Raw genomic sequence first — 23,206 nt, 5'->3', positions numbered from 1 at the left:
TAAATCAATGTAATTATGAACTTTTGGTTCTTATGCTAACTAACGCAGATGCTAATGTAATTTCGGTAGTTTCGCGTAACAAAAGTAACAGTGACATTGATATCAATTCGCAAGTATGCAGAACATGATTTGTGAACTTCAATAACCTGTTTATAAACTTCTAATAGTATTCTGGCATGTGTGAGCTCTCCGAGTCTCCACCCACGCTCTCGTACGCGGTGAGCTTCCAACACTAGTGGTTTTCGCGCGCTTTTCGCGTTCACTTGCCTTTGTGCGTTTTGGCTACAACACTACCGTCGTACACATACGTGCGAATTTTTGTGCATATTATTTTTTTTGTGTGATATATTTTATTCAATTTTAAATTTTGTTATTTTTTTTTATAATTGATTCACGAATGTTTGCCTCAAGATGTCAATTGTGTTTATCTTTCTAATTTTTAATTTGATTGGTAAGTTTTTTTTTTATTTATAAATATTTAAAATTTTGCATTATAATTTTAAAAGTGAGTGTGACTACTAACCCCTCATATATCGATAGATATTTGATAGAAAAACATTTAATTAAACAGATGATTCATAATATTATATTTTATCATACGCCGTAACCCGGAAGCACACACTGCAATCCCTTTGATTGCTATTTATAAATCAATCGATCATTCATCACATAGCGTAATAAATATTTTGGTCCTCAATTAAAAAGAAAACAAACATGAATGTGTGGAAAATTCTCAAATGATAATAACATGTTTGTCTCAGAATTTAAAATGATCTACATTACAGTCACAGTGAATGCAAAACATGTCTCTGTTTTCACTTAAAAATCATGAACATAAATACATCATTGCATTAAAGCTGCAAACTATCAAAGATTGTATCCACCATTAATCAAATACACAGCCAAAAGATGCAAAAAATACATTATATTTTTCAAAAACAAAACAGTTGATTGCCCTTTCTTTTAATAACACTGCAGAGAGAACTGTGGGCCTACTCTAATTTAAAGAAAAACGAAGTTTCGTCCGAAACTTCGCAGATTGTATACTACAATTCTATTTATTGCGTACTTTGACAAAAATGAACGAATGAAATGAAGATAAATAAATAACTTTGATACGAAATTAAAAATAAAACGTTATTTCAAGTAATTATATTAAACGATATATAAAATTAAACGAAACTTCAGATTTGAGAACCGGAGTAGGTCCCCTGAATCTTGTCTAGACATAAATCTTACCTAACAAATTGTCTCCCTGACCTAATAAATATGAAGATAACGTTTTAAAATGAGAAATCACCGTCGCAAGATGGCTACTGGTTTGACTGGTCAAGTTCAGGGCAAAATACTATAAATTCATTTGCGACGCGTAATAAATTATCACTATGTGCTAGTAAGGATGGTAATTTGGGTCGACAGTGTGTGCATAACGTCATTGATATAATTTTTGATGTGCCCTCGTCAGGCAAATATGTTTCAAGAGCGAATTAATTTAAAGGTGTTTTTTAAAATTATATACTGATGATGATTGACATATTTATTGGTAGTTTGTCAATACATCATTTTTCAAATACACAAATCATTGTCTCGTTGGTTAAGTACGACTGTTTGGTCAGGGGTCTTGGGTTCGATTTCCGCATCGGGCAAATCACTAAGGGTTTTTTATTTATCAGTAGTAGCACGGAATCTGGAATTATTATTGTCCAGTATAATGGTAAAAGGCTCACCCCTATTACATGGGACTTTATAACACAAATAGTGAAAAGTGGGTTTACATTGTACAATGGCATTAAGTACGTTACGTAATGTGCACCCCTGCCTACTCCTTCGGGGATAAAGGTGTGACGATACAGTTCAATACATTTTGAAAATCATAAAGACAAATACCTTGATGCTGATTTAACTCTGAGTAGTTACATGCATTCTTTTGATAACTACTATTTATTATACGTAACGTACTTATAATTAATGAATTCCACCTATGATACTCATACAAGGCAATGATATAATATGAATAACAAATAGATCTAACAGCTCTAAATTAAAATACTGCACAAAAAGTGTTGACTAATCCAATGACTAGTCGGTTTCTGAATTGACATTGTAGGTACTTGTATCATCATAAGAGCCACTAACTAACCTCTTCATAGTTATACAAAATTAAACAAACTATCAAAGAAAAACGAACGGTATGATTCGTTTTAATAAGATGTAATTTTGATTGAATTGAAGTTTTTTGAAGCAATTGTAAAAACTCTTCTAGACATGACATAGCGACGTGCTTGAACTTTTTCAACTAATGGAAGTTATATCAATACGCAAAATTAGACTTCCTTAAATAACAATTTTAAGTTGTTTTTAATTGATATGCTGAATCTTAAATCAATTTATAACGCCAGTTCTTAAAGCAGAAATTAGATAGACAACGCAACAAAACATCACCTTTTCTTGGGTTGGGAAGTCTCCATTAAAAATGTGCGACAAATCGCTGAACACACCATTCGACGATTAGGAGGCTAATTGATCTAAGAAGACATTTTTTTGCGATATTGAGCTATATACATCATTCGATGAAAATAAATTCGGTGGTTCCGAATCACTACATGGTATAAAACAAAGTCGCTTTCTCTGTCCCTATGTCCTTTTGTATGCTTAAATCTTTAAAACTACGCAACGGATTTGATGTGGTTTTTTTAATAGGTAGTGATTCAAGAGATGTTTAATATGTCACCATTACACCCATGCGAAGCTGGGACGGGTTGCTAGTATGTATATAAAATAATATCACAAAAAATGTCGTGTAGATCAATTAGCCTTGCAACCATCGTATGATTCGGATCGGGCAAAAGTGACGATTCAGTTGGATCATCTATTTTTTGGCCTGTGGAGCTTTAAGTCTTGAAAATGTCAACCACACTTCATAATAATATGATCAAGATACCTTCAAGTAGAGACACAGTGCTTAGAATATCTACGATCAATTAAATACGAGGCAGAAAACAAACAGAATCATACTTTTAGATCATCAACTATTATTTTATACATGACATCATTCAAAGGAGATAGAAACATAAAACACATTCATATGACGACTTAATACTGAATTATACTTAGTAAGTACATAAGGATCATTTTGCAAACGATTTGAATGCAATTGCGTAGGAATAATATACACTTATAATTTAAATACGTGTATCAAATGCTTCCTAATACTTGACTGTAGCTTATCAATTTGCATTTATAGAAGTTCTTTAATGGTAATGTTCACATTAATGTGTGTATTAAGAATGATACTGCCTATGGACTAGAGTGGTCCAGTGTCTTTATGTCTATGTTATGTATTCAGCTACTTTACCTGTTAGGTTGGAATTATGATTACCTACAGGTAAACTAAAGTATCAGGTACTTAGGTATAGGCGCCATGGTATAGGCGCCATTAGCTAATTACTACAAATACTAGGAAATAACAAGAATGAAACGCATTAGTTGCCAATGACAAGAGTAAATAAATTAAGTATTAAAAATACCTGCTGCCTTGTCAGGGGTTGGCTAGGGGTCGTGCGGCGCGTTGCGTTCCGCGCGCGCCTCATCAGATTAAGTTCCCAGCATGTACCGAGTTAAGTAAGCTTATACAATTTGACCTGTGTCTACAATTTCGGGGTTACAGAAAATACCTTCTTGTAAAGAATTTAGTGAATTAATTGAATTGAAACTGCAATCCGCTGCATCAACTTCAAAATTTTAAATCGTTAAAACCTTTTGTTTGAAGGGGATAATCATCCAATGGCTTCTCCTGGCTTGGGTGAAGCTAGAGCCAGTGTCAGACTGACTGATTAAAAACCACCCCGATTCTACTCCTACTTTGGCCAAAGCTACAGAAAGCCTTTTAAACGCTTATACTTATTTCAATCTCCTAGAACAGCAGCCGTTTAAGCAGTTCCTCGAATTCATGTACGTAATCTCTGAACTGCCAAACCTTAAAAGGATTGTTCGGCACATCTTCAATAGTTTGATAAATTATTGGAAGCTGTCCTATAGATAGCGGCTTCACTATTCTACTGTCAATAGTTTCAACACAGAGTCCGGGTGGTCTATTAATATATAATTTATTGCTCCCACTTACAAAGCGTGTATTACAGTGTCTCAAATATTGCTTTACGATTTGATAAATCCTTATGACGTCAGTTGAGATGCGTAATTTGTAGTTTGAGAACAAAGATGATACTGAACTTCCCGAAATGGCATTTAAACTATTAAGTAACTGCCGATAGAAAACAGTTGAAAGGAAATCCTCCGCTATGCGTCATGCCAGTGTGCCTGTACCACTGACCGACCTGACGGTTAACGTGAAGAAAAGCTTGACCCCATCCTTTGCTGAGTTATTCACAGGACTAATCTTACTGCATTCAGCAGGTGTTACCCATCGCATAATCATAATAATATCAACCACAAGATTTCCCTAACTGAACAATAGTAGAGAGAAGGTTCTCTACTTATAGATAAAAAGAATATACATTAGTTTCGTTTCACAACCTCTCTTTCTATTACAATGGGACTTTTATTATTACTACTTTTAGTACCTGTCAAATAAAGGGAACCTTTGAAGAACATCTCCAACAAAAATGCGGTCTAAACGTTTGAAAGTTCTCCATGCAGCGAACCATATCTAATGTGGAATAGTTACGATTTGTTGCTAATCCAAAGTCACCTTTTCGCCGTCCCAACATAATGATGAAGTGATTTATTCCTAGCTCCAGCGAGTACCTACGTCATTCCAGATCCATGTTTACACAAATAATATCAAACAAAAATCAAATATGTACCTGCAAATGCATTGGAATGTGGGACTAGTGCCAGATACTTCACATCTCATCTTGTTGTCGATGAAATGTCTTACATATGTACATATTATTAATATTACCTACTAACTAAGACATCTGCGTAAATCTAATAAAATATTAATAAATAAAATTGTGTGCCGGCTTGCTGTATAGACATGGTGGCCCGGAGGTTTTAGACTTAACACGGCAAGTACCAATGTGACTTTTTCAGAGTTATATGTACTTTCCAAAATTATTTAGATGCCACTGACATACGGTGAAGGAAAACATCGTGAGGTAACCTGGGCTTACTATTTCAAATTATAAGTTTAAAATCGCTAACCCGCATTGAGCAAGCGTGGTGATTAATGCTCAAACTTTCTATATGCGACGATAGGCCTTCGGTCAGCAGTGGGAATATAATACTGGGGATCTTCTATTTTTCGAAAATTCTGTATTCAGTATTATCATGGAGTCTGGAACTGTGCCCGGTGTATTTCAATGACCTCATCCCTAAGAAATATGATTCAAAACATAACTGATGAAAAATGGGTGTTGTTACATTGTAATGTACAGTTCTGCATATCCCTTACGTTATGACATAGTAAACTAAAACATGTAGGTAAATGTACTCTTGTATAACAGATCGGTCTAAACAAGCTACTTAGTACTCTAGACTAATAAATAAAATTAGAGTGTCTGTTTGTAAGATATAACCGCTATTTCGTATGTAGTAGATTAATATATTTTTTAAAATTTTTGGTTGTCTCTTTGTTCCGGCTAATCTCTGAAATGGCTGAACTGATTCTGACGGTACATTTACTGGGAGGTAGCTGATGTACTATGGAGTAAATTAGGCTACTTTTTATTTTAGAAAATGAAGTCACAAAGTCTGTAATTTCACGGAAGCGAAGCTACCGGCATCAGCTTGTTGTTAAATAAACTTTGTTTACTTAGTACCTAATATCTTTTACACATTAAATCTTTTCTTTAAAGTTCTGCGTATTTAAAGAATCCAATATAATCTAGAAAACATTTTTATATTTTCCTAAAAATGTTTTCCTTCGTATATAATAAGGAAGTCTGGGTTTTATTGGATTTAGTTGTTTGTAAATAAAATCGTCGTAACATTTTATGTACTTTTTTCTAGGAACACTGAGAGCCCGCCAGCCGGACATAGACATCAACAGGTTAGTGAATTGACGCAGATATTTTGGCACTATACTCAAACTATGAACCATAATATTTTATAAGATCCATTCATAATGTGATCGACTTGTTTTGATATTAAAAAATCATTTGCGTTTGTAGCTCCTCACTATTTTTGCACTGGGGTGCAGGAACGAAAAATATTCGATATACCTAGATATACATTTTGATTTGGAAATAGTCTTGAATATTTTTTTTTTAGAATTGTTTCTAATAACCTTCGGAATTGGTCTACGAAGTAATAACAGCTGTAAGTTATTACCAACATTAAACCATCGATGAATGACTGCCCAAATATTTAATCCGCAGACTCTAACAAGGGCTTCCTGAAATAGCAAATAACCTTACATCAATTCGATTCCTAAGAATAGATATTAGGAATAGCATAATAATTCTTAGGCCTAGCCCATGGACTGATTACAAGCCCCAGTTTTCTTGTTGAGAATACTTCTGTTTCCTTCATGTAAATATTTAAAATTTTGAAACCTTGGTGTAGCAATGTACTTTTTATTTACACTCCTCATTAGCAAACTCACACCTCGCACGCACGTGATAAATCATGCATCGTTTAAAATTAACTATCGTCTCCGATTTTCAGAATACGACTTTTACCGAAAGAAGGGTTTCACAATCGACCAGCAAATTATCACAGTCGTCGTTCCATAATAACAGATCACAACAGAAGAAATGATTATGACTATTATAGCAGCCGGTTCACCAAGTTACGGCCGTCGGTGCACTTTCGGTACGATACCGCGCCACTTACCGAAGAGAAGGCGGGTAAAGTGTACCAACCAAGAGAAGACCCGCGGCTCTTCTATCAGTCTGATGCATATATTAAAGAAACTAATAGGAAGAACTTGAGCAATGAAGTATCTTCCATCTACCTCGGACGGGGAGTAGTGCGCGCCGACGAAGTCAATCGTAGAAGATCGGTGCCAATTCGCATGCGAGATAATGAGCAAAATAGCATCTATGAAGGTTTTTGTTGTTAACACATTTCATACCTAATTACTTTTGTTTCAAGGTCTCAGTTTGTAAAAATTAAATGAAAATGCTTTCAGATATCTGCGTGCGGTGTCCTCCTGACAGAACCTTGATTACAAAACCTGGTGTTGATCGTGCAGTGTTACAACACCCGAGGCTATTGTCATGTTCTGGACGAAAGGCCCCTAGATATGTCCGTTTCGTCCACATGTACGGGCCTAAATTCGGTTCTTTACTGAAAGAGGGCTCACACATGATCGTCGGACGAATCATGCATAAAGACGAAGTCAGTTTATTTTTGTGTATGAAAGTCGTTACAATAAATTTTCACATCTTTTAATAAATGTAATAATCTGTGTGTTCCAGATTCTCCAAACATGTAAAATGCAGATACATGTTCTGGTACAATCTTGTACGGTACCCAAGTATTTAGTGCCTCATTGTGGAGCTGAAAATAAAGTGTGCAACTTTACATGTCGCGATCCTAAAGCTGAATTACGAGGACAAAGGACACTAACATGTGGTGACGACATGAGGTGGTCGGGACATTTGCCAGTCTGCAACAGTAAGTCATTAATCATTTTACACACTTTGTTAAATTAAATTAATTAGATTGTACAGACGCATCAGAAAAACAAAGGGAATATCTTTACTATGAACATTACCGCCGAGTCACAACGCACAGCAAGGCCGTGGGACATTTAGATGTTCTTTTATCACCATGATTCACACCACGTGCACTTTGCATATTGCAACAATTAAGTCGGCATTATGGATGCAACTGTTTAGATGCAAATCTCAGTTGTAAAATGAGCCAAAATATTATCTAGGAAGTAGTCAAACGTTTAGTTTAGTAAGTAGGTATCTCTGATAAATTATTATTTATTCGAAACAGGTACAGGTAGGTGTACGGATTACTGTAAGACTTGCCAAAAACAAAATAATATCTGATATTGTGCCACATTATTTGTTAACGTTTAAGCTTTCTATCCACTATATATTGTTCATATGAACCGAATTTATTTGACAAAACGACAAATGAAGTGGTACCTAGTCGTAAGTAACATATTCCTGCTATTCTTGACTATGTGCTCATTTTTCCGCTAATAAACGATAGATTTCATAACATGACGGCGCTGCGGAAAATTCTGATTGTTTACGCTCCTTTGCGGAAAGGAATGCGACTTCAGTACCTAAGTCATATTTCAGTGTTTACAAAATATATTGTGTTTATGCATTGCAGCTCGCACGTGGTGTCAGCCACCGCCGCCCCCTGAACATGGTCGAGTCAGTTGCAAAGGTATGACGTCACCGAATGGTTGGGGGCTCAATGATGGCGCCATTTGCCGAGTCCGGTGTGCACGCGGCTGGAAATGGACCAGCCGGTCTATGGCAGTGTGCAGACGTGGTTCTTGGACTTACCATCTAGGATGCTCGCCTAGGCGCGGGAAATAGAAATAATTAAATCTTAATTATTTAACTTTATGATTAGATTAAGTAGGTTAGGTTACTAGTAATATGTCTTTGAATATTGGGCGTGCCATATTTAATAATGATGTGAAGTGTTTGTATTGTTAGTATTGTACCTACCTATGTATAAAGTTCGATACAGCTACGTAATTACTTAATTAATGGAACTAAGAATATGTTATTAAGAAATAATAAATTTTATATAGGTACCTTTTTTGAATAATTTTATTACTTTACCATGAACATGTTTCTTGTAGAAATATTTTTATGTGATACTCATTAAAAGTACCAACTTAATAAAATAAATGATTTAAAATTATAATTATTGTTTTATTTTAATTGCTTTAGGTACCAAACTTACGCATCTACTCGAACATAAATATCGAATCTTGTAGTTCCTTGTTTTAAGTGAGCAAAAAAAGACAAACATTTATTAAATTAAAAAAGTGTATTCAAATAATCAGCAGGGTCCAGTACGTAGACTAAAGCTGAAGCTTAAACAAAATGTAGTAGGGTATCAAAATTTAAAGGAACGCGCGAAGAAAGAGGAACAGAACTAAAGCACAGTGGCGCCGCTAGAATAACGTTCCCATTCCGAACTTCAGAAAAGATTCCGAAATACTCTTCTATAAAACAATTTTACAAATAAAATTAGTAATTTTAGGCAAACCTTTACTTAATGCATACTTTTTCTTCTAAGTTGAAGTTGTGCACAAACATTACAGGTAAAATTCTTAAAATAACAAAATCTGTGAAAACAGCATAATAATTTGTTATAGCTTTTTTCCTCTTTTTCAAAATGCTTTAATAATTTTATTATGACCACCACCAAAACCACTACTTTACTAAAATTAGCGGTATGAAGAATTTTTTAGTCTGGCAAACAATTAACTATGATTTCGTTCAGAATCAAAATAATTATTCAGTTTAAAAATAAAAAGGTAGTGAAGTATTTTAATAAATTATAATAAGTTTATTACATAAAATTATTCAACATGTTCATAAACTTTACTAAATAATAATCAAATCATATTATATAATAAAAGTTCAAATGTATCCGAATTTTCGAAATGATCGGTTGATCCCATTCTTGTTGTTTCCGAATGAAACATTTTTAAAAATAGAATTCGTGGTGTGACATTTGCGGCCGTTAGATGTTTTGAGTTCGTCAACCGGATTGTTCAAAGAAAAAAAGAAGTAATTTGTCGAAACGACTTAATTGCGAGATTAAAATGTTTACTTTGGTTTAGTAAAATTGTAGCGGACTTCACTAAATATATTACAGTACTTTATTTACTAAAACAATGGGTATCAATACTAGTAAACCCAGTAATGAAGCACCAACAGTTGCTTCGGTAAAAAAGGAGTTGAACACTGGTGATAGTTCTGATCCCAGATCTCCGACACCAGAAATCACACGGACTCCTCTCCATGTAAGTATTCTACCATTATTGTTTAGTATTATCTGAAATTCTTAAAATAACACATGCGAGTTCCCTCCATTTTTTTTTTGTTGTGATCAAACATCTGATACTTATAAATAGCTAACTTTGGCCTTTTCAATTCCAGAACAAGTCTACCGGTAAACATAACATTACTAAAAACGTTGATCTGAGGAAGACTTTCGAGAACGCTAATGGCGAAGAAAAATTGATACACAATAATCCCATTCTCTCGGCTGTTATAAAGAATCACTTGCAATCCTACGACCCGCGATCCCCTACTCAGGACTTTGAACGCACGCCTATTATAATTTCAAAGACAGAAGATGTTCCTAATGACAAGAAATTGCTAAGATTGCAAAGTGATAACTGTGCCAGTCCCGTACTAAGGGCTGAAAATGATGACAGTTGTGATAGCTGTGCTGAAGCCAGTGAAAAGAGTCCAGAATTAATGGTCACACGGAACTTATGTGATGGATTTAATAACTTTTCATTAGATGACACTATTAAAGATGCTGAAGAACCCCTTGGTTCATCCACAGCTTCTAATGAAGCCATAGAGAGCAACATATCTAATGAATGTCAACAGAAACCCACATTTTTGGAAACTAACTTTGATTATGTAGAAAATGAAGATAAATTTGAAGATAGTGAAGAAACTATAAATAGCATTGAAGATGATGCTGATGTTCCAGTATTCCAGATTCTTGACAATGATCCCAGGTCTCCATCAATAGGTATTGAGAGGACTCCTATAGTTGTTGCTAAAGTTGAAGATGTCTCAAATGTTGAGACCATGTCCGATGATACTTTGATCAAAGTCCTACAAAATACAAATGTAGAACTGCGCCAAACCGGTATCAAATCAGACAAGAATGATGGGCTGCTTATCTATGAAGATGATACCCCTAAACTCAGTGATACACCAAAGAAATCCAAGTCTGCCAGTAATAGCGGGTCCCGGACTCCATTGTCCTGCATGAAGAACAAAGCTGATGTTGGACACACTAGATCTAAATCAGCAAATACTTTGTATGACCCCAAGAACCAGAAGAATGTATTGTCTAAAATTCCTAAGAGAGTGTCACATATTCCTCGACTTAAGTGTTTGTCAAAGCAACCTAACTTGGGACCTGCAGGAAGTAGTGTTTCTTTGAAAAATATCTCTAAAGCTGCAGCAATAAGTGGAGACTGTGAGAACACCCCGCCTCATTCTCACCGTGATCGCTGGGACAAGGACAACAGCATTGTACTCTGAACTTATTCCAACAGCAAGCATGCTGTATAATATTCTTTAAACTTTGAAATTGTTTTATATTTACTATTATGTTTATTGTGACATGTGACTTTTGAATTATTACATTGCTCAAAATGAATAATTTTCTTGAAATGATATCATGATTGGTTAATATTGTTTGAAAAATTTGACACTATTGTCTACAATAAGTAATTAACTATTATTGATCTTCAATAAAAGAAACATATCTTGTAATGTTATCTTTTCTTAGAATTAAGTGTGATGATATAGAATACTGAGACTTGAAATAAATATATTTAGGACATTGAAAATAGTAACTATTTTTAAATTAGAAGTAACAGCCACTTCCTAATAAATTTAAAATTATCACCACATTAAGGTGACATGGTATTTGTTCCCAAGTTCACATGTTAGAGAAGCTACAATATTGTCTTGAGATACAGTTTCTTAACTCATTTTCATTTCATTATGACTGCACGGTTGGTGCGGTGGCTGGGAAACTGGCTGCCGCGCAACGGGTTATTCCCGCACGGAACAACTGTGTGATCCACAAATTGTTGTTTCGGGTCTGGGTGTGAGGTGTATGTGAACTTGTATGTTTGTAAACACACCCACGACACAGGAGGAAATCCTAGTGGGGCGACGTTTTTTTAAAAAATATGACAGATTCAGTGGTCATAACCATCAAAATGGGTTAAACACTGCTTACACATCTCTCAGTGACAAAAATACTTCGTCTGTTTAGAAGTCAGTCAATAAAATAAAAAATGCATTATGATTTCAAATAAGTTTTAATTGCTATTCTCACAACACTTAACACATATAATTTGCGTTAAATAAGAATATTGCAAACGCAACACATTATTTGGAATAAATAGTAGTTAGGTATATAAATAACAAAATTATGCAAATCACAATAATTTCATATATAGCAGTACAGCAACGCTAGTATCTTGGAATGGTTTAAAATTGAACACCAAAAAATATGGAGATGGTTTGGTAGTTACACAAAAAGCCCCAAAAAAATATAACAATAAGAATGCATTCCTCAAAGTATACATTCAAAAAATAATAAATATTTTAAAAAGCTGGCTCTTAGAAAGTGTATATCATCATTTCAAGGTGATATTATATTCTAATAGACGAGTATTTATTAGCGATAGTACTAAAAATATATATCTTTAAATATAGAAGAACCTCTCAGCTCTGCTTTTCTTCAGAATCCTCGAAGAACAGCTATAAGCAAACATATAAAAATATAATTATTGTACATTTTACATGAATGATTTCAGTTTACAGGGAGTTACAATCTTATAAGTAAAGCCCAAATTATTATCATTATAAAGCAGTTCATGTGTAGGAAGCAGTATATCTCGTTAAAAAAGTTTTAGTATTTTAGGCATACTTAAGTAGGTATTTTTTAAGTTCGATTGCATTTAAGTCATATGTACTTAATAGTTTTATAAATATTCTGAAACTTAAAATTTAATCGATAAATCTGAGAATAATTGCCCTTTTACTACATGAATTTAATAATTGATAAGTTTACTTTTTCTAAGTTTCTAAGTACATCTTATCTATAGAATAAATTGCACGCTAGTTTTAAGATAGTTTTTTTAATGAAAACAATAGCTCAAATTGTATAAAATTTGGCACAAAAGATGGTGGGTCTATTAAAGTAATAAATTATCGCAAGACTACATTTTTTAAATGACTTATTATGGAATGTTGAGAAAGTCTAGCTATCATGTCAATGAAGCTACAAATATTCACAAAAATTATATAATTATTATAAATGCTTATGGGTAAATTTGAGAATGGAATTGTTTCACTAACATAAATAACATTAAAATTTGAACTACACACTTACAAAACTAAATGGTAAGCTTAGACTAGGCTTTAGCTAGGTACCATACCCATCCAAAGCGGATGGCAAAATTTGGGACTTTGTAAAAGCAATTCCACATAGTAATAATACACATACATTACAGACAATAAGATTCTTTTTCAAAATTCTACTAATTTATTTAGTGAAGCTTTTGTAGCTTCTTATGATCAAAATATTATATGCATTATTATACTCACTAATCAAAATGAGTCTAGACACATCAAGACACAACTTTGTTGAAAATTTGTAAAAATATATGCCATAAGTGATTGCCATCTAACATTTATAACATCTAATAAATTTGAACAACAACCACGATAAACATGTGACTTCTAAACACCTTATCATTTTGAATAAACTTCACCATTTTATGGCAATACAATACTGGGTACTTAAACATTTAATAGGAGGTAGTTTTTTTTATAGATTTGTTTTCAATATGTATATTGGGGCCAAATATTAGTGTTAAACACACAACTAACACCAATTTAACAATATTATAAAATGAGGATATCATTGTATGCTCATTATGCATTGGGGGGTAATATCATGCTTCATGCAGATTGTTCACTTGTCTGCCTGAGAGTCTCCCTCCGCATCTGTGAGGAATAATGTTAGTTGGGTTATAAACACACGTCAAAAAAAAACAACACAACACATGTTATAGTCTATGAATGTTAAAATAGCGGGAACTTATCTGGTGGTCACCCTTTCACTTCAAAACTTTGTTAAAAATAAAGATAGTATAAGAAATAATAACTTTTTTTGCATATCAACAAGTCAATAATTTGCAAACAAAAATCATCAAAAGCATTGCATTCATAAAATAGTGATTACAGCATAATTAAAAGCTCAGACTTTCAATATACAATTTCATGAATAAAGTATTTCACAAAAGATTGTTATTACATTACAGTTTAACTTGGCTATATGAAAAAATGTTCTATACCTATCTATTACATGTGAATTCATAACTATTTGATAGTATCCCTATCTGTAATATGTTATCTGGTTACTTCATGAAGAGGTTAATTGATAAAGCACTCTATTTGCTTTGTTAGTTAATTAATATTTCTGATTACCTCTTCTGATAATGTCACCATACTGAAAAATATGATAACAGTTTCAACTTGTAGATTTGAGTACAATCAAGCATATTTTATAAATTTTGAAACAAATTTTGATAAGCGAATGGTACTGGCATGAAACTATAAAGTAGAAATATTTGAGTTCTTTCCTGTTGCTGCTTTTTTAAATACTTTACTTAGAGATAATAATCCATGAATGTGTTGTCAACCCCATTTGTTATTATTTCATTCATTATCCTCTTAATATGATACACACAGATACATGATATATAAACAGGCAAATACACAGACATGTAACTATTTATTAGAGATACGCCGAATGTTCGGCTGAATTTCGTATTCGGTACATTTGGCATATATGATAATATTCAAATGATTTGGCTGAATTGTATAATTAAATGAAAATTAATCATAGTTGTAAATAAAAAAAAAACTACATATAAAAATACACTGTCATGATCAAAGTGTAATTTACTCTACATAGCTTGAGAAACTTGCTTTACTTAAAAACTTATTTTTCGGGCATAGTCATTCTGATCCCCGGGTCTCATTTGGACATGGACCGGGACTGGGACAGGGGCAGGTAGTTTCTGTATATGTAAACAAACCTGTTAATATCGTAGAATTGAACCGAATGATTGGGTCGAATATTCGGTTCGGTACATTTTGGACTGAATGTTCGGCCGTATTCAGTTGAACGTACATTCGGCGCATCTCTACTATTTACGTAAAATAACTACCAAGAGACATTTAATTTTAATAATAATAATGAAATCTAGCTATACATATAAGGGGGACAAAATGCACACTCTCTGAATAGGTACTATTATTATACAAAATCAACATACCTCGCTCCTTTTCTTCCATGTTTTGAGAAATGAAATCACGCAGTTCTGAATATGCCTTGTCCAGATTATCATTCAGAATTATGATGTGGAAATTTCCTGGCTCCTGACCTGTAATCATTGCATCAGATCTGTTATATTTTTAACACTCATTGTAAACATATTACTGTGTTGATATTAACAAAAATTGCGTAAGTAACTGTTATTTATTTTCTTTGAAAACAATATGTTGTTAATCTCATACTATTATTAGAGGGTGCTAATTACCGCAACTACTAGTTTGATTTGAAAAAAATATTTTTGTATTGGATAGTCCATTAATCGAGGAACATTAAGGGTTTTCAAACATCATGCTACTATCAAAAGGAGCTAAGCAGAGAGGGTATACATCGCACAGAAGTAGCTAGTTATTGATAAAATTGTTTATCAGTACCTAGTTATGTGAGAAATTAGAATTATTTTTATTTTGTCTTATTCAATATATTGCATTATTGTTAAAAACACAAATAACTACTTATGTAAACAAGAGAAGTGTGTAGCAGTAACAAGTAAATCCAATTAGAGTGGTGCACTTTATTGATCTTTTATCAACACTGCTACAGAATGTAACACTTAAAAATTACGTGTTTCAAGGTGCTGAATTGAATAAGTATTAGTATCAAAGCTCAGTATGCTACACTTACTTTCCTGAATAGAATTTAATTATTGAATTATAATGATATGTACTTTTACTTACCAAATAAGATTTCTTTGCGAGCAGTATCCAACCTCTTCTTCAAAGCTTCTTCCTCCTCAGTGTTGCGTGCACGGAGTCGCCTCTCCAACTCCTCAATGGAAGGTGGCATCACAAAGACCAGCAGTGGGTTGAGATCAGTTTTCTTCACTTGTTTAACACCCTCGATTTCAATATCCAACACACAGATTCTTCCACTACATTGCACATCATTGACGGCTTGTTTACTGAAAGTTTCAAAATAGCTTTGGTTAGTAGGTCAAGCACATATAATGAGGGTAAACATAGATCATGGTCTCCTGACTTATACATCACACATACAAGTTTGAATGCAACTTAAAGCATGATATTAATTTAAAAAATATAGCAGAATATCAAAAAAATCATGAAACAAAACAATGACTTTATGAATAAGAACACCTCGTTTTTGGCAATATGCCAATACGCCCAAAACAACAAGCACATGGCCAACTCAGATTCTTCACAAAACAAATTAATTTACCTTGTTCCATACATGTTGCCACTGAAAGTGGCGTTTTCTATGAACTCTCCTCGACCTATAGCCGCGCTCATTTCCTCTTTGGTAGTAAAGTGGTAGTGCACACCATCTTTCTCGCCTGGACGTGGATTCCTTGTAGTATGTGACACACTGAAGCCAAATTTATCCGGGAATTCTTTCAGAAGACGCTTCAACAAAGTACTCTTGCCAGACCCCGAGGGTCCGCACAGCACCAAAGGACGAGGACCTTTCTGCACCATTCTTGATAAAACTAAGAACAAAATTTAATAAAATTAATGATTATTACAAAAGCCGCATAGGTTAATGTTGAATGGATATGTTAAAGATGATCTTACATCTGAATAGAATCGTCTTGGTAAATTTAACTAAATGTGAATTTAAATAGGTTTTGATGGCTAATTGACCCGTTTATAATTTAATAGTTAAATGGAACAAAATCTGTGCTCACAATGCTCACATTTATCGCGCAACGAGTTCTTTACTTATGTGTTCTGAAATTCTGAAATTTTGACGTCCACTTGATTGTCAAAAGTCAAACACAGTAGCGTGAAACGAAGTAAATGAAAAGAAAATAGCGACAATATTAAATAAAACAATAGCCGTATAGCAAGAATAGAATATTTGACATAAATAAATTGTTAAATGGTTACAGTTAATAACTTTCGCTATCTCAATATATAATGCATTATAAAAAACTAAATCTATCACGATAACAACATTTTTTATGGATAAATTGAAGAATGGAACGTTCATGCTATAATAAAAAAAACAGGACGATAGATGTCTATGCTTGATAAAATTGTAATTGTATATAATTTATTCCTGTGACTAATATTTTAAATAAACATAAAATACAATAATGGGAATTCTGATTAATTGTTCCTTTGATAGATTTGTAAGCATGTTGAGAATACCATCCGAACCAGCATAGACAATAAACAGAATGAAAACGGATATTGGTCAAATTGTAAATGTATATTTGTCAGTAAAGATGTATTACATTTTTACCGAAATATAATGGAATTTTTGTTTAATTTAATTAAAACATAAGAATAATAAATTAATAATTTTGTGCTGAAGTTGCTGAATTTATTAATCAATTATATCAGTAATCAATATGACTTCCGGTTGGTAGTTGTGAGCCAATCAGAACTAAGAAAACTTTAGCCAATAGTAGCAAACTGTTTTGGTCTTTGAATTATCAGCCGTTATTTTTGAGCGGAGTTGAGCAAGCGTAGCAAAAATTGATATATCAAGAGTTTTGGATAACAGTGGCACAGCTGGGTGAAATATAACGACTGTGCCAGGATAATATCAGTTGGTGGATTTGTTATTAATCTGTAGACAAGTTAATCAAGAAAAAACATTAAAATGGAGATTCAGATGAGAAGACACCGAACGGTACCAATCAAATGAATTGTCGTTATTTAATTGTTAACTTATAACCAAATGCTGATTTAAATGAATGTTATTGGTTTCTTTCTATTAGGCGCAGATCCAGGACCAGGAAAATATTTATGCTAATATAAAAGGCAAAGCGAATGTGGCGATTCCTGCTAAAAAGCAAGGTTTGACTGTGCGTGGAGCGTTGGGGGATATAAACACCAACGTTCAAACTCATCGTGAGATCGGTGGTAAAGTTGCTGTTGCTGCTGCAGAGTTTGAGAAGAAAGCTACGCTAAATCGGGCTGTTCTAAGAAGGTAAAAATTCAGTTACCCACTATACAATATTATTATTATAATCAGCTGGTCATTGTGCCCTGCATGGTGTTATTTGTAACGATATTTTTAAAACCAGAACTATTGATTTTCATAGAGTTGGGTTGTTATTGTTGTATTACATTGTATTTCTTAATTATCTTGAACAATAAAATAATTTATGTTTTAGTAGGTAGATGTAATTTTTTCTTACTTTTCAGCAATTATAGCCATGTTCAGTCGAAGGTGGACACTGGTTTGGCTGTTAAAGCGGCGCCTGTGGTGCAGCCGTCATCCAGACCTCCACTGCGCCGTGAGGAAAGCACTGCTGGTCTTGCTGTCAGAGCTGCAGCTCGCAACCGGGTAAGTTAGCATTTTATTTTATTCTATTTGCAGATTATGTTCCAAAATCTCTTGTTTATTGATTAATAGAGTGGATTCAAATTAATAAACTTTTAAATAATAAAGTTATGGGTAAACATTACACTGCACTTAACACTTTTCAAAATTATGGTACATGTAGAAACATGTCTTAAATTCAATAATATTATTCTATCCTAATATTGCACCATTTTAGTTATCAGTAAGACTGGGACAAAATTGTGTCGATGTCAACATACAATGTCGCTGTTTTTTGTATCATGTAACAAAACTTGTTCAGTGATAACATAATATCTAACATTAATTATTTATTGCTACTAGCAGATGACATAATTCAGTTTTATTTCATATATATTTTTGAGTATCTAACGGAAGTTAATTTCTCTAAATTAAAAATGTGTCCACAGGCAATCTTGAAAGACGCCCAGAACAAACCAACTGTGGTCAAGGAATCAATAAACATTTACATTCAAACTAAGAAGTTGCAAGAAGCTAAGAAATCATCCAAGCTGCCAACGCTAAAGGAAAACAAAGAAATCAAAGCATTGAAGCCAATTCTCAAGGAATCTACTGAATCACTCGGGAAATTGAAATTAGAAGAGGCTTATGAGAAGACTTCAATCATAGACAAGAAGAAGGTTGAAAGCTATGCGGCCTTATTGAACTCTGACTTGAATGATACCCCGCAACTGCCTGAGGATATAGAAGACATTGATGCTGGAGACAACAACAGTCCCCTGCTTATGTCCATCTACATTAAGGATATCTACAACTATCTGACTGAGTTGGAGATTAAGTATCCTATTGAAGTAGACCATTTGAGGAAACAGGTTTGTATTCCATGTATCTCAATTAACATGTATAATGTTCAGCAGTAACAGATAAATGATTTAATCCCACTTCATTACTCACTAGGCTAACTATTTTAAAAGTCTCAGTAACTATCTGATAATAATTGCAATCATGCAATCATAAGTCTAATTCAGGGAGTGTATGCTTGATAATTTTATACTCCAAGACATAATATTACAGCATCCCAATTGAGATACTCAAGCTTTTTTAAGAAGTTATATATATTATTAATATTTACATACCATTTCATCTATATTTGTAATACTTAATTTGTTGTGATTTTCTTCCAGACTGTAATAACTGGGAAGATGAGGGCAACTCTTATTGACTGGCTGGTAGAAGTACAGAGGCAGTTTTCTCTGGTGCTGGAGACATTCCACTTGACTGTTGGAATCATTGACCGATACTTACAGGTAAACAAATTTGACTTAATACTTTGTTACAATTTCTGAATTTAAATTAAGTTTGTTAGGTAATGTAAATCAGTATAGAAAAAAGGATGTTTTTCATTTGACACTACATATTTAATTTTATCATAGCTCTTATGTTATTATATTTTAATCAATGTTGGCGGCTTTATAAACATTATTATTATTACTAGCTTCTGCCAGCGTCTTCGCCCGTGTTTATGTGGAATAAAAAGTAGCCTATGTGTTATTCCAGAGTATAATCTATTATCTACTCCTGTTCAAAATTTCATCCCAATCCCTTCAGTTGTTTTGACTTGAGAGAGTGACAAACATTCATACTCCATTTTACGTTACAGGCGGTACCAAACGTTCAACGGAATCAGCTACAGCTCGTCGGCGTGACGGCGATGTTCATAGCCAGCAAGTACGAAGAGATCTACGCTCCTGATGTCGGCGACTTTGTGTATGTGACTGACCACGCGTACACCAAAGCTGACGTGTTCCAGTGTGAGAGGGAAATCATGTCTAAACTAGGCTTCTGCCTGGCTAGACCTATTCCACTTAGCTTCTTGAGGAGGTAAGTTATTTTGGATAGACTTTGTACTTAAAAAAATTGGACTGGGTTTAATAAATTTAAAGCTAACTTGAAAACTTTGTAACTGGCCTTTGAGGTTCTAACTTAGTTTTATCTTTTTTTAGGTTTGTGAAAGCAGCTCATGGGACATCCAAAAATCATCATTTAGCCAAATATTTAGTAGACCTCAGCCTTGTGGAGTATACAATGGCGCACTACAGACCGTCAGAACTAGCTGCGGCCGCCATCTGCCTCTCTCTGCACCTGCTGTCGGGCAAGAAGCTTGAAGAGGTGTGGACACCAACACTGTCGTACTACTCAGGATATAGCCTCGAACACATTGACCCTATCATTAGGAAACTTGCCAAAATCGTCGTCAATATAGATAACTCTAGATATAAGGCTGTATATAACAAGTACTTGGACACATCATTAGCTAAAGTATCCAGCCTACACCAACTGAGAGGAGAAGCAATCTATGAACTGGCCAAGATCCCATCGAGTTCCTAAGCCATACTAGTATTGTATTGTCGCAGTATATTGTGGCAAGTCGTGTTTTGACTACGTTTTGTAAGCAGTGTTCTGTGACGGCGGACTGAATTTGATATAAGGTTTGTTTTAGGTACCTGGTTTGTTGCTAGTTTTAATTTAGATATAGTTTAATTTTTAGACGTAACTTTGTAATAATGAGACTAATTAAATGTTGTTGACGAGGTAATTATGTGTATTTATATTTTCCAATATCTTGAACAGTAATCTTGTTTTATATGTATGTCTTCGTCGCCAATGAAGTGTGTATGTAAGGTGTAGAAGCAACAGACATTGTAACTTGCTATTATTGTGACGTTTTAATTTATTGAGATTTGTAAAATCTCCTCATTATATTTGATTCTGATTATAAACATGGTGGTTTTCACGCAGAAGTAACAAATATGTAGATTTTACGTAGCATAATATTATTTCGTTTTAGACCACAAGCCTGACAATATTGAAGCAATAAATTGATAAGTGACATTGAATAATACACCCGAATCACCGTATTTTAATCTGATGTAAAGATACTAGAATAATATATTCTAATTATTCACAGGACTATAGTAAGATACTTGTATTTCCACGATTATGACAGTATATAAATTTTCGGACATGTAATTCTTTGTATTGATATTTTTAAGATAAGTTTGTATAATTGTATTGTGATTGATAGAATATTTTGATTGAATGTAATTTGATAATCCTGTGATTAGAATATATGATGTAATTGTTGATAAATAAATCGAGCTTTATAATACTTTGGTTTTTAATATTTGGTTTGACAATAATAGCAGAATTTCTAAAATGTGACATTGTGCCCAGTTTCATTAACTTACAATGATTGGATTGAAACCTAAAGCATTGTACAGATAGGAAATTAAAATCTTATCAAGTGTTCTAATCAAGCAAAGCTTTATGCCCTGTGACTAAATTAACGGAACTACGGTTAGCGCTGTAGATGGGCAACCGGCGTGGCGGCAAGACGTGTCGCGGGTTCGATTCCCCCACAAAACTCGTGTGATCCACAATTTGTTGTTCCTTGACTCGATGTTATGTGCATTGAACTTGCATGTTAGGTAATGCGCCCATAATGGAATTTTCTAAAAGTTGTAAAAACGATGTTATCTCAACAACTGTAGTCTGTATCATAGAATGTCTGTATCACTTATGACAAGTAACAAGACCATTGTCGTCATAACGAAAGGCGTAATAAGATGCTTATGAACTACAATGAACATTAAAATTATTGAAAGATCTATTTCTTATTTAATTACCCGTTGTATCGAGGCTATTTGCTTACACAAACTGCTAGGCCTGCTCACATAAATGGTAGATACTAAAAACCAATTCAATAAAAATCCTTTTGTCTCTGACTCGTCTTGCTTTATTACCAACTATATGAAGCAAATAACTTTTTCACTATTCTCTTCTGTATGCACTGTACGCATTCGTGTGGTTGGTTTAATGTCCAATAAAGTAAACTGAGTGCGAAACTTGGTCACAATCGCATTAATTGTTTGCTCACTTGGTCGATTATGTAGACCATAAATCGGGCGTAAAGTAACACTGATTTTGGTAATAAAATTCAATGATTTGCAAGCGTTGCTCGTTAGTAAGTCTATTCATGATGAAATGTCAAAGCATACTGAGCATCTTTCTCTTTGACACCATGTCTGAAATCCCGCGTGATCTGTCAAATACTGATGCATGAAAATCCTAACATCAAAAAAATCACCCATTATAACCTGGAAAGGATAACAGCAGATTAACTGCATCCATAGAATAATTTCGGAGTAAACTGAACAGAATTGACAGCTTAAAATTTTAATTAAAAATTGTTTCCATACTCTGTGAATCCAAGACGATTCTTATGAAGTTTTAAATTTAATCGATGCCCTGATTTAATAGGAAATGAGAGCAGATTTCCTGGGCTTAATCTGTGATCTTTTGACGCCGCCGCAAGAGGAACAAAATTGACAGGTCTCATTAAAGTTGGACAGTTTCTAATGGTAAAGTAGAAGATATTAAAGATGATTGCTTCGACACTGAAGGTTTATTGTAGCTTTTTATAGCGCTCATTAAACAGTTGTTTAATAAGTTTCAAATATGCTACAAACTTGCTTTTGAGTTATTGCGTTACGAAAGTGGGTGTTGGTTATCTTAAAACTGATAGAACAAATCTCAGTGACGGCGCTCAGTGTTGGCTGGAGGGCAAGATATTTAGGATTAAAGAGAGTTGAGAAGCAAAGAAGCCATAAGAGATGCAAAATTTGAGAACGTTATTATAATAGGTATGCCTCGTCGCATCGAAATTGATATTTAGTGAAAGTAAAATGATTTTAGAAATATGTATGTAACTAGGTATCGGAAAAGAAGCAACGTGAGCTTAAACAATGTAGGAGGGTACCTACTTGCCTCCGACTTACTGTTTTTTTAATTAAACAATATTTTTAAGGCTTGTTTGTAAGAAGGAATGTTTATACCACATTCCAAAAAG

At 33.8% G+C, this 23,206-nt stretch overlaps 4 protein-coding genes across 10 annotated transcripts; 3 read left to right on the top strand and 1 right to left on the bottom strand.

The window, feature by feature from the left end:
* The first annotated feature begins 211 nt into the window (after nucleotides 1-211).
* LOC126911515 (uncharacterized) lies at nucleotides 212-8,808 on the top strand. Its single transcript, XM_050699034.1, has 6 exons — nucleotides 212-451; nucleotides 5,971-6,010; nucleotides 6,628-7,010; nucleotides 7,094-7,302; nucleotides 7,383-7,581; nucleotides 8,260-8,808. Exons 1-6 carry the CDS (start codon nucleotides 412-414, stop codon nucleotides 8,469-8,471), a joined length of 1,083 nt encoding a protein of 360 aa, XP_050554991.1. The 5' UTR covers nucleotides 212-411; the 3' UTR covers nucleotides 8,472-8,808.
* An 806-nt stretch (nucleotides 8,809-9,614) lies between these two features.
* Nucleotides 9,615-11,499, top strand: LOC126911514 (uncharacterized). The gene is made up of 2 exons (XM_050699030.1): nucleotides 9,615-9,919; nucleotides 10,056-11,499. The coding sequence occupies exons 1-2, from the start codon at nucleotides 9,791-9,793 to the stop codon at nucleotides 11,184-11,186; spliced, it is 1,260 nt and encodes a 419-aa protein (XP_050554987.1). The 5' UTR covers nucleotides 9,615-9,790; the 3' UTR covers nucleotides 11,187-11,499.
* Nucleotides 11,500-11,958: 459 nt separating this feature from the next.
* LOC126911516 (guanylate kinase) lies at nucleotides 11,959-16,859 on the bottom strand. 7 transcript variants are annotated; one of them, XM_050699041.1, is made up of 6 exons: nucleotides 16,596-16,763; nucleotides 16,243-16,510; nucleotides 15,744-15,967; nucleotides 15,011-15,118; nucleotides 14,157-14,178; nucleotides 11,959-12,422 (listed from the first exon to the last, which is right to left on the bottom strand). In XM_050699041.1, the coding sequence occupies exons 2-5, from the start codon at nucleotides 16,497-16,499 to the stop codon at nucleotides 14,171-14,173; spliced, it is 597 nt and encodes a 198-aa protein (XP_050554998.1). In that variant the 5' UTR covers nucleotides 16,500-16,510; nucleotides 16,596-16,763; the 3' UTR covers nucleotides 11,959-12,422; nucleotides 14,157-14,170. The 7 variants fall into 7 exon arrangements, with proteins under 7 accessions (XP_050554998.1, XP_050554995.1, XP_050554997.1 ...); XM_050699038.1 differs by lacking the exon at nucleotides 14,157-14,178 and having other exon boundaries at nucleotides 11,959-13,673; nucleotides 16,709-16,846; XM_050699040.1 differs by having other exon boundaries at nucleotides 11,959-14,178.
* A 584-nt stretch (nucleotides 16,860-17,443) lies between these two features.
* On the top strand, nucleotides 17,444-21,466 carry LOC126911513 (G2/mitotic-specific cyclin-B). The gene is made up of 7 exons (XM_050699029.1): nucleotides 17,444-17,661; nucleotides 17,750-17,961; nucleotides 18,180-18,321; nucleotides 18,747-19,169; nucleotides 19,482-19,604; nucleotides 19,958-20,178; nucleotides 20,301-21,466. Exons 1-7 carry the CDS (start codon nucleotides 17,632-17,634, stop codon nucleotides 20,683-20,685), a joined length of 1,536 nt encoding a protein of 511 aa, XP_050554986.1. The 5' UTR covers nucleotides 17,444-17,631; the 3' UTR covers nucleotides 20,686-21,466.
* The last annotated feature ends 1,740 nt before the right edge of the window (nucleotides 21,467-23,206 follow it).

Source organism: Spodoptera frugiperda, chromosome 15 (assembly GCF_023101765.2).
Source record: "Spodoptera frugiperda isolate SF20-4 chromosome 15, AGI-APGP_CSIRO_Sfru_2.0, whole genome shotgun sequence".
NCBI lineage: Eukaryota > Metazoa > Arthropoda > Insecta > Lepidoptera > Noctuidae > Spodoptera > Spodoptera frugiperda.
The sequence above is the reverse complement of the archived record's forward strand: the minus strand, read 5'-3'. Positions and strand labels throughout refer to the sequence as shown.

Coding starts and splice junctions, on each gene's coding strand:
- LOC126911515 (XM_050699034.1), top strand. CDS start 412: ATGTCAATTGTGTTTATCTTTCTAATTTTTAATTTGATTG. Junction 452..5,970: donor TCTAATTTTTAATTTGATTG/GTAAGTTTTTTT, acceptor ACTTTTTTCTAG/GAACACTGAGAGCCCGCCAG. Junction 7,011..7,093: donor GCAAAATAGCATCTATGAAG/GTTTTTGTTGTT, acceptor AAATGCTTTCAG/ATATCTGCGTGCGGTGTCCT.
- LOC126911514 (XM_050699030.1), top strand. CDS start 9,791: ATGGGTATCAATACTAGTAAACCCAGTAATGAAGCACCAACAGTTGCT. Junction 9,920..10,055: donor TCACACGGACTCCTCTCCAT/GTAAGTATTCTA, acceptor TTTCAATTCCAG/AACAAGTCTACCGGTAAACA.
- LOC126911516 (XM_050699037.1), bottom strand. CDS start 16,499: ATGGTGCAGAAAGGTCCTCGTCCTTTGGTGCTGTGCGGACCCTCGGGG. Junction 15,119..15,743: donor TCGCAAAGAAATCTTATTTG/GTAAGTAAAAGT, acceptor CAATGATTACAG/GTCAGGAGCCAGGAAATTTC. Junction 14,753..15,010: donor CATGGAAGAAAAGGAGCGAG/GTATGTTGATTT, acceptor TTACATATACAG/AAACTACCTGCCCCTGTCCC.
- LOC126911513 (XM_050699029.1), top strand. CDS start 17,632: ATGGAGATTCAGATGAGAAGACACCGAACG. Junction 18,322..18,746: donor GAGCTGCAGCTCGCAACCGG/GTAAGTTAGCAT, acceptor ATGTGTCCACAG/GCAATCTTGAAAGACGCCCA. Junction 19,170..19,481: donor TAGACCATTTGAGGAAACAG/GTTTGTATTCCA, acceptor ATTTTCTTCCAG/ACTGTAATAACTGGGAAGAT.